The sequence below is a fragment of the Berghia stephanieae genome, chromosome 14 (assembly GCF_034508935.2).
Source record: "Berghia stephanieae isolate SIO BIC M18660-M18661 chromosome 14, UCSD_Bste_1.3, whole genome shotgun sequence".
Classification (NCBI taxonomy): domain Eukaryota; kingdom Metazoa; phylum Mollusca; class Gastropoda; order Nudibranchia; family Aeolidiidae; genus Berghia; species Berghia stephanieae.
The window spans coordinates 26,920,095-26,936,102 of record NC_088373.1 but is presented as its reverse complement, the minus strand read 5'-3'; the positions used below and the strand labels follow the sequence as shown (position 1 = coordinate 26,936,102).

At 36.0% G+C, this 16,008-nt stretch overlaps 1 protein-coding gene and 2 long non-coding RNA genes across 3 annotated transcripts; all 3 read left to right on the top strand.

The window, feature by feature from the left end:
• Positions 1-136: 136 nt before the first annotated feature.
• LOC144959717 (uncharacterized) lies at positions 137-11,804 on the top strand. The gene is made up of 3 exons (XR_013642671.1): positions 137-2,735; positions 11,126-11,238; positions 11,766-11,804. It is a non-coding gene; the product is annotated as an uncharacterized LOC144959717 (long non-coding RNA).
• On the top strand, positions 5,403-9,610 carry LOC144959714 (uncharacterized). Its single transcript, XM_078892394.1, has 2 exons — positions 5,403-5,858; positions 6,462-9,610. Exon 2 carries the CDS (start codon positions 6,480-6,482, stop codon positions 8,592-8,594), a length of 2,115 nt encoding a protein of 704 aa, XP_078748520.1. The 5' UTR covers positions 5,403-5,858; positions 6,462-6,479; the 3' UTR covers positions 8,595-9,610.
• Positions 11,801-15,061, top strand: LOC144959716 (uncharacterized). Its single transcript, XR_013642670.1, has 2 exons — positions 11,801-11,841; positions 13,169-15,061. It is a non-coding gene; the product is annotated as an uncharacterized LOC144959716 (long non-coding RNA).
• The last annotated feature ends 947 nt before the right edge of the window (positions 15,062-16,008 follow it).

Sequence of the window (16,008 nt, the reverse complement as noted above, 5' to 3'; positions counted from 1 at the left end):
AGACGTTGTCATCACAAGATAGCATAGCAACAGGTTTGAAAAATACCAACTTGTGGTTGCCTAAAGCTAATATCCCATTGAGACTTAAGCTCGTTCTACAGTAACGTGACAGCCCCACCCACGTTAAAAATTTACTTTTTTGGTGGTTTATTACATGAAAATAAATTTTACAAATGGACAATGAGTAAAGGTATTAAGGGAATTCTGTATGAAATTTCCTGTGTAGAGTCACATTTGAAAAATTTCGCAGTCTAACTGTCTCTGTCGTGTCAAGGGCATCTTTATGGTCGCATGTCTCTGTTATCTGGAGTCCCTGTCTGGTCAGTCTGTGTGTCCATAACGTCTTTGGTCTCTCTGTCTGGTCAGTTTGTGTGTCCATAACGTCTGTGGTCTCTGTCTGGTCAGTCGGTGTGTCCATAACTTCTGTGGTCTCTGTCTGGGCAGAGTGTGTATTTATAATGTCTGTGGTCTCTGGTCAGTACGTGCATTTACAATGTCTGGTGTCTCTGAAAAGTCAGAAAGAGGGTTAGAATGGGGATTTGTCTGTATTAAGTCAGTCATGTCAACAATGTCAAAGTCTTTATCTTCAGAGACAAGAGTCAAAAATTGTTCCAACTGGGAGATTCTTTGCAGAAACTGATGTTCTACCATAACTTGAAATAAGCTATTGATCATGTTTGTCACTGAAGATACAATTCGATACAGTCCTTCCTGTGTATTTGTCACACGTCATACTGGTACAATGTCAGTTTCAGGTTGGTCATGGATTTCCAGTCTTTCGCCCGCCATGACCCTCATCATCTATGCACATAATATTCACAAGTGGATACAAATATCGATTTACTTTGTATGTTGCATCGATAACAAACACATCACAAAAAACACTCAAATCACGCTTCATTCTTCCCGTTACTTAAAACAAATACTCAAAACCACCATCCTCATTCACACTGAACTTTGTTACACCTCCTTCCTCCTCTATCTCTCTCAGTAATTCCTGTACCGTCTCACCGTCCGTCCTGTCAATATCAGTCTTGAACAATCTCCGCTGCAAATCTTCGACATCTTTAGGCAATACATTTTATCCTTGGCTTGATTGAATGTATTGCCTAAGTTGGGTTGTGGACACCTTTGTTTTAGCCATAGCCTTCACTGTCTCATTCACGAGGGGCAGGCGATTCTCCGGATAAAGTGAGGATGGCTAAATGTAAAAAGAAAAAAGATTAAAAGTACAAAATTGTATGCAATAGCATTCAATTCAGACCTGCCAGCTAACAAAACAATAAAAAGCATTTTATTTTTTATTGACAATTTAAAGACAAAAATCTGCATATAAACCCATAATGCACGAGTTGTGTTTGTCACTCTAAAATACTTGAATGAACTAAAATGCAACAGGCGCTCATCAAATTCAAGGGTTAAATGAATGACTGCAGAATTCCCAACAAACGTCGCTTCATTGTCTTTCTAACATTTTCATGGCATACAAAAACGCAATAGAGTGGTCACCATTTATAATTAGTCCTCAGAAATCAAGCACTTATAACTGCATCGTACTCATAGTCAAAGTCAAATTTTATTTTGAAAAGTCTATGGACAACCATCAAATCTTAAAATTCCTTATCTGGAACAAAAAAAAAAAACAAAGACAAAAAAAAAAAAAGACCCAAAAAAATACCACCACCTAGATCTGCTTATATTGTCTTACAGGACTTAATAGCGCTTACAACACTATAAAAAGGATGATGATATGGTGACTGATTCAATAAATAGGGAACAGTAGATTTCACGAGCACCTCAAAGATGTACCAATTTTGACATTACCTCAAAGTCTCACCGAGACACAAGCAAAGGATCCTGCTAAAACATTTACATAATGCAATAATATTCAAAACCTATAACAGTACATAACAGAGAGATGATTTACAGTATAAAAAATCATCTCAAGAAGAAAGGTACTGTATTTGACTGTCTGCCTCCCAACTAAAGACCCCCGCAAGGACCAGGAAAAAAATGAGCAATCTTAATCCATAACAAAGACAGGGAGCAACATGGAAAGGGAAAACAAATATAAGGGATAGAAAAATGTGAACTCTCTGCCCAGAACCCTTCCAAGAAATTTTTTTTTTAATAAAAAAAAATACAAATTCTGGAACAGTCAATTTTGTCACAAGCTGGTCATCATCTCTCCATCTCAGTGCGCCACCTTGAATGTATCGTAATAAAATATGAGTTGGAATGGCTGTTGTTCTTTAAACATTTGGTCCTGGTGTCAACAGTGCATTTACCTAACTAATCTATTACTATATATTACACTCAATAGTGGGAGGGGGGAGGGACAATTAAGGTACTGAAAATATAAAGTAACAAGAAAAGAAAAAATAATACATATTTATAAAAACGAAGTGGTTATTTGTACTACCACTACAAATAGCGAAAACTACCGCTTTTCACTATTTGTACTCCCAGAACTCTTATGTGTTTAAAGTTGCAAACCACCGCTCCTTTACCTATTTGTAGCTACTCCCAGCACTCTTATGCGTTTTAAGTTGCATTTGTGAGCTTTCAAGGACCAGCCGACCCCAGCCTCCACTTTTCGCGGTCTGTCTTTGAGAAGTGTGAAGCAAAAAAAAAAATGGCCCTCTCGGTAAACGAGACATTCTCATCTTTTCTCCAATTTGAAAACATTCGAAAATGAGAATAATGTACTTTTTATTAAAAAGTCAACAAAGAAGGTAAGTAAACTAGATACGACAATTTTTTTCCTTAATTAAGTGGCAACTCATTTCTCGTCATTCTCACTCTAACTCTAACTCTATCAACTAAGAAGAGTACACCACCTCAAACATTTGTCAGTTCATATCTTTGCTTGCATGACGTCTATTTTCATTTTGAAAAGTTCAAAGTAAACAACTAAATGACGCCGATTCAGTGGTGTATTTGGTCTATCTTCATGTGAATAAATATTTTATTATTGACTTTTCCAAAATTCCAATCGGCCATTCATTTGCATGTCGTGATTTATTTTTCTAGGGAGTTTAATAGAAATTCTAAATGTACCTCACACACTTGAAACCAATGTCATATGAAAGAGCTGGCAACACAGATTACAAAACAGTTTGAATTTTGTTTCTATCTTGATTAGAAATGTAGTTACGGCAGTTCAAAGTCTGAAATTTCAGACCGATTTTTACCCCAAAATTACCATTGCAAACTTGTGACCGAAAACGCGTGATGTTAATAAAAAATGGTTAAAACAGTCAATATGGAGTTCTTATCATATATTGTATACCAAAATGTTCGTCTTATCGAGGACAATGCATTTACATTAATAAAGAGGAAGATAAACATTTCAAATTAACACATTATTACATAATATGACGCAAATGTTACATAATCAAAAACTCGGCTAGACGTAAGAAAGAATTTGCTCTATCACTTTTGGATTTATCCCAATATCTCACTGAAACAATTGCAAATAATTACCCTTTTAGAGAATAAAAAAGGGTTTGAGAGTATTTAAATGAAAAGATATAAACATGTTGTGTATCTATGGCAATTTAATTGCATATAAATCAAATAAAATGGTAGATTGAAAAAGTTCAAATAAATTGAAACAGATTCCCTATTATAATTAGAAGGAAAGTTCTGGCTTTTAATACTTTAAAAAATTCTGCTGAACCACTTTGGGTTTATTGCTATTACATCATTTGAACTGACAATTAATATAATTTTATCCCCCTCCCCCCTTCTCTCTCAATGTATGGGGGTGTCAAAACTGACAGAACTTCTTACCATAATAATTATTAAGGCTAAGGCCTTTAAAATATGGATACACATGATAAACATATCTAAACATATGGGAAAGAAACTTGATGACTTGATGGCAGAGTAAAATAAAATTAAATTAAAGCAATTGGTATTTTTAAAATATCGATATTATTAATATCGAATTTCACAAAGAGAAGAAATATACAAACTTTTAAAACAAAAACTTTAAAATGCCTATAAATAAAGTTGGAAAGTATGTATTCAAAATAAAAACATAGGAAATAATAGTACTGAAAATATTATGGACTAAATTTAACATAATACATAACTAAATTTAAAATATCGATATGGATATCGATATCGCCCGGCAGCCATGATGAGAAGATAATGTAAACAAGGCATTTCGGCGCAGAGTTAAAAGGTGTCTGCGCATCGATATAGAGCCCTGAAATTTGGCATGAATAAAGTTTAGATGTTATTCTAAAAACAAGCGTTTAAATTTTAAAAACACACGCGGTAAATAAAAAAATAAATGCATTTGAAAATTGCCAAATTTTAACTTCATATAACTTCTGGAAATATTAATGGGATTTTTCCTTAATTGGCACCATTTAAAAGGAAATTGAAAGACGAAAATAATGATACCAAAATATCTGCGATATTCCTCTTTATAACGAAGTTATGCATCTTTAATTGAACCCCCTAAAACGCGAACGGCAATTTCCAGTCACAACTTTCCTATGGGCGAGTTGGGTCAAAATTTGACTGCCACTGCTGCTGCTCACTAAACTGCCTAATTTTTCCTTGATTTCAGCTGTCTCAGCTCTAAACTATACTTTTCTTTCTCAAAATAATTCATTTTCTGTTTGCAATGTATTACAGAGATGTTGATTTACCACATGTAAAAATTTGAAAGTTGTATCTGAAGCTGTTTCTGAATTATACGTGATTATCCATTGGGATGCTGTGCTTTTGTCACATTTTTTCCTATTAATTAGAGATTTTCCACCACATAAACGGTCATAACTTTTTAACCAGTTGAGACAGAGCGATAATTTTTCACTCTAGTTAATGTTTCACTCCCCTTTATTTTTCTACGCTAAATTAATACCCATAGCCACTATTTTGAAAAATTCTTGCAAGTGCCTACTAAGAAGTTAAAGAAGAGGGTTGAACTTGAACCTGAACATGCTCCTTCTTCTTCTTCTTCTTCTACTAATAACTACAACTAGATAGGTACTACTCCTCTCCTGAATGATCGGAACCGTTTAAGAAACTAAATTACGGGTTCCACCGGCGCAGCTCTCTAGACTTCCAGTCCCCCAGTGCCCAGTATGGGCGGGAGACCTTACCCCCGATGTTCCTCGAGCCTCGAGGTAGTTTCACTTTATAATTGTTTTAGCTTTTGAACTGTGGATCTTTTGTCAAACGTTTTATTTTAATTTTTCAAATTTAGTAGCACTTTAAAGGTCTGTGTTAGGTATCGCTCTGCTGTACTGTAACTGTAAGAGCGTAAGAATAACATGGTAAAAGTACTGTAAAAGTATGCTGATGACGGATGAAAATGATATTGACAATGAAATTATATAAAGAAAATAAATAAATCAAATAATAAAGAAGCTTTAAAAAAATGAAATTTAAAAGAAGTAAGAAAAAAACTGCCTCAAGAAGTGAAAAAAATTGTCCCTGTTGTTGAGATGTGAAGTGGACATAATCGTGTCTGTTAAGAATTAGAAGAAATGAAAGATGCCACTTTTTATTTTAAATGTAGATTGCACATTAGCAGAACACTAAAAAAAAAAGTAAAGAAAGAAAATCCAATGTGGCAACTTGGTTGCTAGTGAAAAGAGGGCCATTCCATGTAAAATGTTACCTGGGAACTAATTTTTCAAAGGGGTATAACTCAAATAAAAGTTGGTGTAAACTTTAGAGGACTAATTAAACTTTATTTTTGTTATAAAAGTAACCTCCCTTTTTGGTCATGTGACTCGGCGGCCATCTTGAAAAACAGCACATGTTTACAAGCCAGATATTTGCTAAAAGTGGTAATCTTCTGAAGCCCAATACTGCACCGTTTGGCATCACAGGTACTTGAATTTGTTTCTTATATTTAAAAACATGTTTTACTACTTGAAACTATTGTTTAATATTTTAAAATTGTCATATTACACTAGAAATCGTCACTCATGAGGACTCAATTTTCGTGTCCCATCAGTTACCATTTAGGACATAAAGTTTTCTTAGCTGCCATAATTTTTTTTTTAAATGGCTTGAGCCTTTAGATTTTCTGTCAATGCATAGGGCATGTTAGAATGACCATAAAGTTAATTTCCATATTTATCATTTTTTCGCGTTACAATGGTAACTGACGGACAGTAACTGATGGGACAGAGCTGTGTCAGTCTTCTGTCCCATCAGTTACTGGCTCAGAGAGGAGTAAAGCATTACTTTTTTTTTTACATAGACTTTAAATATTAATGTTTGAATTGCATAATAGCTTTGTTCAATCCTTGTGTAATGATTTTGAAGACTCAAAATGAATTTAACTCAATTAAAATCCCAAGGAGAGAGAAATGACTTTTGTGGGGAGGTGTCTGAGAAAGACTTTTGTGGGGAGGTGCTGAGAAAGTTCCTATCATCCTGTTGAAGCTTATTCTGACATTTTTTTTCTATCTTTATCTCTTGCCCAGATCTGTATCAAAGACAAAATGCCTCCAAAGTCACCCCGCACAAAAATGAGAGAGTACAGAGAAAGAATGGGGGAAGAGAAGAAAAAAGAAGTGAAGGAGAAAAATAAAGAGCAAGCGAAGAAATATCGGGCAAGCATGAGTGAGGAGAAGCGCAAAGCAGAGAGACTCAGTAACACGCGTAGAAAGAGAGAGGCACGAAGAAAAGCCAAAGTTTCTAGTGTTTCCCCTAAGCACAATCCTCTTTTTTCTAGTGTCCAGTCAGAGGGAAAAGCTATAAGAAAAGTAGTGAATTCTCTACCTCAAAGTCCTAGGCGTAAAATTGCAGTATTAAAAAAATTGGCAGTACAACATGGTATTCTTGTGGAGAAATCAAAAACATCCAGGAGAAACTTGTTTGAGTCTGAGAACTTAACAAAGATGATCACGAGCTTTTATGAAAATGATGAAATTTCCCGCCAAAGTCCAGGCAAAAAGGATTTTGTTACAGTTAAAGATAGTGAAGGAAATAAACAGCAGATCCAGAAACGTGTTATGCTTATGAACATTATGGAAGCGTTCCAGCAGTTCAAAAAGGAAAGACCAGACATCAAAGTGGGTAAAAGTAAATTTGCACAATTGAGACCACAACATGTCGTAACTATAACCGAGAAAGACCACCATGTATGCTGCTGTATATATCATGAGAATCTTGAGCTACTTCTAAACGGATTGAGAAGCTACAACAATGAAGTTCCAAAACCTGAAGAACTGATAAGTTCCTCTCTTTGCCAGGACCCAACAACTTCCTGTTCACTAGGAACGTGTGACAAGTGCCATGATGTGACTGCTATCATCAGAGAAAAAATCATGCTCTTGTTTCCGCTAACACATCCAAATTTTGCATTCTACCAGTGGGGAAAAAACTCGAAGAAAGAACTGATTGAGATGGCTTTGGATGACCTCGAACAAGAGCTTCGTAGACAGCTACAGACAATGCGCATACATAGCTTTCTAGCAAAGTGCCAACTTCATCAAATGAAAACTTTAAAGAACTGCTTGACTTCAACGACCACTGCTATTCTACAAGAAGACTTCGCAGAAAATTTTTCATTGAAACAACAAAATGAAATAATGACTGCTCACTGGAATTCAGCAGGCGTCACTATCTTCACTGCTATCGTTTACTTTAGCAAGCAGGACTATGCTTCATTTGCCCTAGTAAGTGATTGTTTGGAGCATGACAAGTTTGCAGTGGCCACATATAACAGAATTATCTTGAAAGAACTGGAAAATGCTGGAAGAACTGTTGAAGAATTACATGTCTTTTCAGATGGATGTGGTGGTCAATTTAAAAATTGTGCGAATTTGTCATTAATGACACAACCGACTATGCTGCACCCAAAATTGAAAACCATGGACTGGAGCTTTTTTGCAACATCCCACGGGAAAGGACCAATCGATGGGATTGGGGGCACTGTGAAGCGAGCCGTATGGAGACGGATATTAAGAGGAACAGCAGTAATCAACTCAGCAGAGCAGTTTGCGGACGAGGCAAAGACGACTTGTACCAATATCAATGTGATATACGTATCAAAGAATCAGGTTGCCGAAACGCAAACGGAACTCGAGACATTTTGGCGGTTCAACCAGCCCAAAACTATACCGGAAACAAGATCTTTCCACTTCTTCAAACCAACATCAAAAACAACAATCTCTGCTGCATCCATCAGTCCGTTTACCAATCTCTGCGTTGATCAAAAATCATTTCAAATATTCAGACCAACATCTGCTAAGTCAACCACTCTAAGTACCCCAACTGCAGACCCATCTTCCTCTCAGGGAACACTGTGCAACCACACAACTTCTGATGTTATCATCAGTGCTGAACAGTACTATGCTGTTGACTATGTCGACAGATTCTACATAGGAAGAGTTTTAAATTCCAACAAGCCAGACATTTGGAACATGAAGTTCCTGCACAAAACAACGGTTGGTGGCATCAGCTACTTTTCATGGCCTGAAAGAGATGATACAGATGCAGTCCACAGACAAGCGATTTTCTATGGACCTGTGAACTTAGAAGGCTGCTTGCAATTTACAATTCCAGACCTCAACACCATCAGTGCAGCCTTTGCTTCCCGAAAAGATTTATAAATCTGATTCCCTTTTTTTTATTTAGCTGTTCTGTTGAAAGTTGTCATCATGTGACAAAGAATTGTTTTATTCAGTGGATGAATTTTATTTTCTTGTTCTGGTTTCATGGGTGTTAAAAAGCACTATCTTTCAAATTTTCTAAGCCGTCAGTTTTCATCATTTAATTACGTATCCTTTTTAATATTATTAAATAATTCATTTACAAATGGGCAAAGCTCATGATAATCTAGTCAGTCACAGAACATGACACTGAATGAATGAAACAAGTGCCAGTGTAGTCAGTACGTCTTTTGATTTTAAATTTAATAGTAACAATTGTTTTCCCACCTGTTGCAATGTCAAGTTTAATTTGTAGAAGATGATTATTATCATTTTTCTTTTACTTTTAATAATCAACTGAATTGATCATGGTGTTACTTGGATTGTTAGTGGACACTTAAATTTCATTTTAGTTTCCCACAAGTTTACTACTACTTTGCGTCGCCAGATGGATATCTTTGTTCACTTTATTTTTGCTATAAGGCATTAAATTTACAAACCAATTATGCTGTTAATTGGCCTGAAATGATCTTTTTAATTTGTTTAATGAGGCTTGAGAGTACAAACATTCTTTGCTTGAAAATAAGATTGTGATTTATTTTTATTTCTATCTTGGTCACTTTCGTGTCCCATCAGTTACCAACATAGTGTCCCATCAGTTACTCAAAGTGTCACTTATTATCGGCTATAAACGTAAAAGTTGCTGCTTCATACTTCTTATTCTTGTACTGTATGTTAAGACACTATTTTAAAATACATACAAAGCAAAAACAACAATTGGAGTAAATTAGTTTCAGAGAATTTTTAAGTTGTAATATACGTATAAAAATGGTGGTATTTTTTCTGTCCCATCAGTTACCGAAGGGTTAAGAGATCATAAAATGAGCCATAATTAATTTTTTTTTTATTTACCACTTTTGTTACAATCTTTCATTGCCATTCAATACATTTAAGCAATAAAAGTGTGAATAAATCTGTTTCCCTTAGTTCTGTGGTATCTTATTTCATTGAAAATATGCTCTGAATGTCCCATCAGTTACCATGGAATGGCCCAAAAGTAAAATTACTCCGCTCAGCATTGCTGCTGGTGTGATGTCTAGTGTTAGTTAGGTGTCACTATATTAGAGTGATATCTTGTTACTTCATATTTTCATTTTAAAACCTGTAGAACAACTTGATTGATTTGTAAATTTCCTTATATGACCATTGTTTTAGTTTTCCGCAGCCATTATAATTCAATTTGAAATATTGAAAGGTACTGGAGAGGAGTCTTAGCGGGTTTTTTTTTTTGTCTGTTAGTTTTAGTTATAGGTCATAGTGCAGGTCCAAGTGTTGGAAATGTACAATGTTTTATTTTTTATTTTAAGGTTAGTTGAAGGAATACTTTCCTTAGCTCAAGGAACGTGCAGAAGACCTCCCCTATTTACTACTTACTACTACTACCCAAGTACTAATGCTAGACTACTTCTTCCGCCACCTCACTCCTAAACGGACTGACACCACAGGCAACTGATATTATTCTCTCTCTCTCTCTGAGTGTGTATCTGTCTGTCTATTTCTGCCCATCTCCCCTCTTTTTACTAATTAGTTTGTAGGTGTTTGGCAAATTCTCAAGAACAGCCAAGATATATGCGGCTGTGTGGCACTCACTTCCGGATTGGAAGGTCCTGGGGTCGAGCCTCATCAAGGACTCACATTCTCTCACTGTACTCATGTGTATGATTTCTTATCCGCTAAGAGCGTTGTCTGTCAGAAGAAAAACATCGCCTAACGTTCTACTTGTTACGTGTTGCTGCTAGTCATGGATCCTTTGTAAAGTGCTTTGAGCATGTTTGGTGGATATTGCGGCTTATGAAAGCTCAATTCTTTTTTTAATATTTATATATATAAAAAAGATGCAGGATGATGACGGGCATGCGCTACTTTATGATGTAGTATAAACCATTCCTAATATATGATTTTGCTAAATAGGCCTACACTCAAATTTTACGAGTGTATCTGGTGGCAAATATTAGACACTCGTTGCCACTGTGATTTTGATGAAACTTGGCTTATACACAGATACATGAATTTTCCTAATACGGCTTCAAACATGCGATCTGAACTTCAATTTATAATGAAGTAATTTTTCTCAAATGACAGCTTGATTGAATGTGACAAGATCCTTTTACTTAATACAATTCAATTTAGTGTGGTCTGTAGTTGTTTGCCTAATATTAGAATGCACAGAATTTGAATTTTTATTGACTTTAAATATTGAAAACAACATGCCTTTGGCTTTCCATTTGTGCCATTCAGCTTTTGACCTAGTCCCTGATTTGAGTACCACGTCACAAATTTAAGTTCTTCGAGAAAACTCTCGACTTACTTTCTTATTCTTCTAACGTACTGAACTGTAACACCTTTGTCTCAGTTGGAGAAAATATTGCAATTTTTAACTTAATATTTAGGTGTTTATGTTATGATCTTTTATATTATTCCGTGTTTTTCAGCTTCCATCATATCACCCTGAGGAAAGTTGGCTAATTTATGACTTTTGTGTCTATGAATGCAAGCAGGGCAAAAAGCAATTGACTTCAAGCAAAGGAGTTCGCCCTAACCAGAGGTAGGAGGTTGTTTTTGGACGGGGGCAGGAGGTGTTTTTTTACTTTTACATATTTAAAAAAAAATGAAAATATTATATGCACAAGGTTATAATATTTCAGCATAACTCGGAAGTAAATTATCACCATCAGCTTTTCTATCTTGATTGCCAAGACAATTTTAATAAAGCAATCAAACTGATTCTGAATTTTAAAACATCCAGAGGAAGAGGCAATGTGTGCCTATCTGCAGCTCATTTACAGTCTTCAGTGGGCGGGCTGCACGATGTAATACAGCAAGACAATAGTTCAACTATTACCAGAACAGTTTTAAAAAGTGAAAGACTTGATTTGTTCAAAAAATCTGATTGCGCTGGATTAGTATTATTATTGAATGTCTTATTAAGATTTATTTTCAATTGCTCTATAATCTGCATGTTGAAATCCTTCACAATTGAGGTATGCAAGTGACAACGCTATTAATATTTTATCATACTATGTTGTGGATAATTTTATTATTTTGTAATAAAAAGTTTTTCTTCCCATGCAGGACTCTGAAATTAATACTGGCTTCTGAGGGTTACAGGGCTAATCACAACCATGAAAATCACCCATGCGATAAATTGGTAAGACTCATTCATTTTATACTTATTTTCCATCGACATTTTGTCCCTGCAGTTTTTCGCTGCCGAAAATTTTACACTTGACAGCAATTAATTGCAAATTCTATTTTAGTCGCAATTAGACTCAATTTTTTTTATAAATATGTATTATTTTTTCTTTTCTTGTTACTTTATATTTTCAGTACCTTAATTGTCCCTCCCCCCTCCCACTATTGAGTGTAATATATAGTAATAGATTAGTTAGGTAAATGCACTGTTGACACCAGGACCAAATGTTTAAAGAACAACAGCCATTCCAACTCATATTTTATTACGATACATTCAAGGTGGCGCACTGAGATGGAGAGATGATGACCAGCTTGTGACAAAATTGACTGTTCCAGAATTTGTATTTTTTTTTATTAAAAAAAAAATTTCTTGGAAGGGTTCTGGCAGAGAGTTCACATTTTTCTATCCCTTATATTTGTTTTCCCTTTCCATGTTGCTCCCTGTCTTTGTTATGGATTAAGATTGCTCATTTTTTTCCTGGTCCTTGCGGGGGTCTTTAGTTGGGAGGCAGACAGTCAAATACAGTACCTTTCTTCTTGAGATGATTTTTTATACTGTAAATCATCTCTCTGTTATGTACTGTTATAGGTTTTGAATATTATTGCATTATGTAAATGTTTTAGCAGGATCCTTTGCTTGTGTCTCGGTGAGACTTTGAGGTAATGTCAAAATTGGTACATCTTTGAGGTGCTCGTGAAATCTACTGTTCCCTATTTATTGAATCAGTCACCATATCATCATCCTTTTTATAGTGTTGTAAGCGCTATTAAGTCCTGTAAGACAATATAAGCAGATCTAGGTGGTGGTATTTTTTTGGGTCTTTTTTTTTTTTTGTCTTTGTTTTTTTTTTTTGTTCCAGATAAGGAATTTTAAGATTTGATGGTTGTCCATAGACTTTTCAAAATAAAATTTGACTTTGACTATGAGTACGATGCAGTTATAAGTGCTTGATTTCTGAGGACTAATTATAAATGGTGACCACTCTATTGCGTTTTTGTATGCCATGAAAATGTTAGAAAGACAATGAAGCGACGTTTGTTGGGAATTCTGCAGTCATTCATTTAACCCTTGAATTTGATGAGCGCCTGTTGCATTTTAGTTCATTCAAGTATTTTAGAGTGACAAACACAACTCGTGCATTATGGGTTTATATGCAGATTTTTGTCTTTAAATTGTCAATAAAAAATAAAATGCTTTTTATTGTTTTGTTAGCTGGCAGGTCTGAATTGAATGCTATTGCATACAATTTTGTACTTTTAATCTTTTTTCTTTTTACATTTAGCCATCCTCACTTTATCCGGAGAATCGCCTGCCCCTCGTGAATGAGACAGTGAAGGCTATGGCTAAAACAAAGGTGTCCACAACCCAACTTAGGCAATACATTCAATCAAGCCAAGGATAAAATGTATTGCCTAAAGATGTCGAAGATTTGCAGCGGAGATTGTTCAAGACTGATATTGACAGGACGGACGGTGAGACGGTACAGGAATTACTGAGAGAGATAGAGGAGGAAGGAGGTGTAACAAAGTTCAGTGTGAATGAGGATGGTGGTTTTGAGTATTTGTTTTAAGTAACGGGAAGAATGAAGCGTGATTTGAGTGTTTTTGTGATGTGTTTGTTATCGATGCAACATACAAAGTAAATCGATATTTGTATCCACTTGTGAATATTATGTGCATAGATGATGAGGGTCATGGCGGGCGAAAGACTGGAAATCCATGACCAACCTGAAACTGACATTGTACCAGTATGACGTGTGACAAATACACAGGAAGGACTGTATCGAATTGTATCTTCAGTGACAAACATGATCAATAGCTTATTTCAAGTTATGGTAGAACATCAGTTTCTGCAAAGAATCTCCCAGTTGGAACAATTTTTGACTCTTGTCTCTGAAGATAAAGACTTTGACATTGTTGACATGACTGACTTAATACAGACAAATCCCCATTCTAACCCTCTTTCTGACTTTTCAGAGACACCAGACATTGTAAATGCACGTACTGACCAGAGACCACAGACATTATAAATACACACTCTGCCCAGACAGAGACCACAGAAGTTATGGACACACCGACTGACCAGACAGAGACCACAGACGTTATGGACACACAAACTGACCAGACAGAGAGACCAAAGACGTTATGGACACACAGACTGACCAGACAGGGACTCCAGATAACAGAGACATGCGACCATAAAGATGCCCTTGACACGACAGAGACAGTTAGACTGCGAAATTTTTCAAATGTGACTCTACACAGGAAATTTCATACAGAATTCCCTTAATACCTTTACTCATTGTCCATTTGTAAAATTTATTTTCATGTAATAAACCACCAAAAAAGTAAATTTTTAACGTGGGTGGGGGCTGTCACGTTACTGTAGAACGAGCTTAAGTCTCAATGGGATATTAGCTTTAGGCAACCACAAGTTGGTATTTTTCAAACCTGTTGCTATGCTATCTTGTGATGACAACGTCTCTCAGTCGCCAAACGTCACTAGCTATCCTTCACATAATGCAGGGTTGATTGTGTGAAGTACGTTTGGGGCCGGAAGATAGCAAGGCATAGTGCAGGCTACTGTACTGTGTCAGTCCGTGAACGGGTGACCAATTCATAGTACAGAGAAGGCAAATCTGTTACTATATGTCCCAATAAAAATATAACACAGAGAAGGCAGAAACTGTGTTATACAGGTCGGTACAGAATAAAACAAATATAACACAGGAGACCAAACACTGTGTTGTAGAATATCAAAATTTCAAAGGTGGTCGGTCAGTGACGAAATAAAAAGGGACATTATAAGTCGTAATATCACATCCCAATAAAAGAGTGTGACAGTAAAAAGGTGCCCGTTAACAATTGAGTCGGTCAAGTCTCTATCCAGATTCAAAAGGATAGTGCAAAGTCCTGTATGTAAAACAAATTTGAGAAGCATGGTTGTTCTCAATACTTGTTGGGTCGTGATCGGTATAGAGTGAAGTAGTGTTCATGCTACACATCTTCACGAAATATCAGAGCAATGCTGTGTCAAGATTACAGAGGAGCAAGAAGACAAGATTTGTTTGTGTGTCTTTATATGTTACGGAATAGGTACATGTTGGTTGTCAAAACTTTCATTTTTATTTTGACATTTTCTTGATCTTTTAAAATAAAATTATAATTTAATTTAATCAACAGACTTGTTTAATAATTTAAAGATATAGTTTTTTGTGGGGACCTTTTGTAAAATCATTAGTCTGATTGTAGTTGTAAATTTCTTTATATTCTAATGTCATAAAATCAGTGACACCACTGAATTCCTACCAGCGCTTTTACTCACTGAGTCCCTACCACCAGCGCTATTACTCACCCAGTCCCTACCACCTGGGCGGGGTTCCTGACCTCCCAATGTGGGCAGGGGGGTTCATACTGTGTCTTCTATCCCCTTATATCTGTTTTCCAACATGCTTTCTGTCTTTGTCTTGGAATGAGATTACTTGGTTTTGTCCTGGTCCTGGCCGGATCCCCTGGCTGAGAGGGAAGCAGTCGAATGTATAGTTAGTTTTGGGAGATGATATTTTTTTCATTGTAAATCATCTCTCTGTTATGTACTGTATTATGTTTTATTTACATATTATATTTGATTTGTTAACATTTGAGTGTATTCCTCTTAGTCGGGACCTGTGCTTGTGTCTGGATGAGACTTTTAGGTGATCTTAAACTAAGTACTTTGATGGTGTGCTCTTGGAATCTACATCTGTTTCCCATTTGAACAAATTCCCCTTTGTCTTACCTTTTCTTGGGTGCTTTAATTGAATTCTCTAACTTTTTACTATCCCATTTCTTCCTTTTTACTGGCGCTGATATGACCTTAATGTGTTGCAAGCGCCGTAAAACCCTCAAAAACAAATAAACACACAAACAGTCCCTACCAGCAGCGCTTTTACTCATTGAGTCATAGAGCTTTTACTCACCGAGTCCCTACCACCAGTGCAATTACTCACCGAGTCCCTTCCACCAGCGCTTTTACTCACTGAGTCATAGAGCTTTTACTCACCGAGTCCCTACCACCAGTGCTATAACTCACGAAGTCCCTACCACCAGCGCTTTTACTCACTGACACTGTCCCTACCACCAG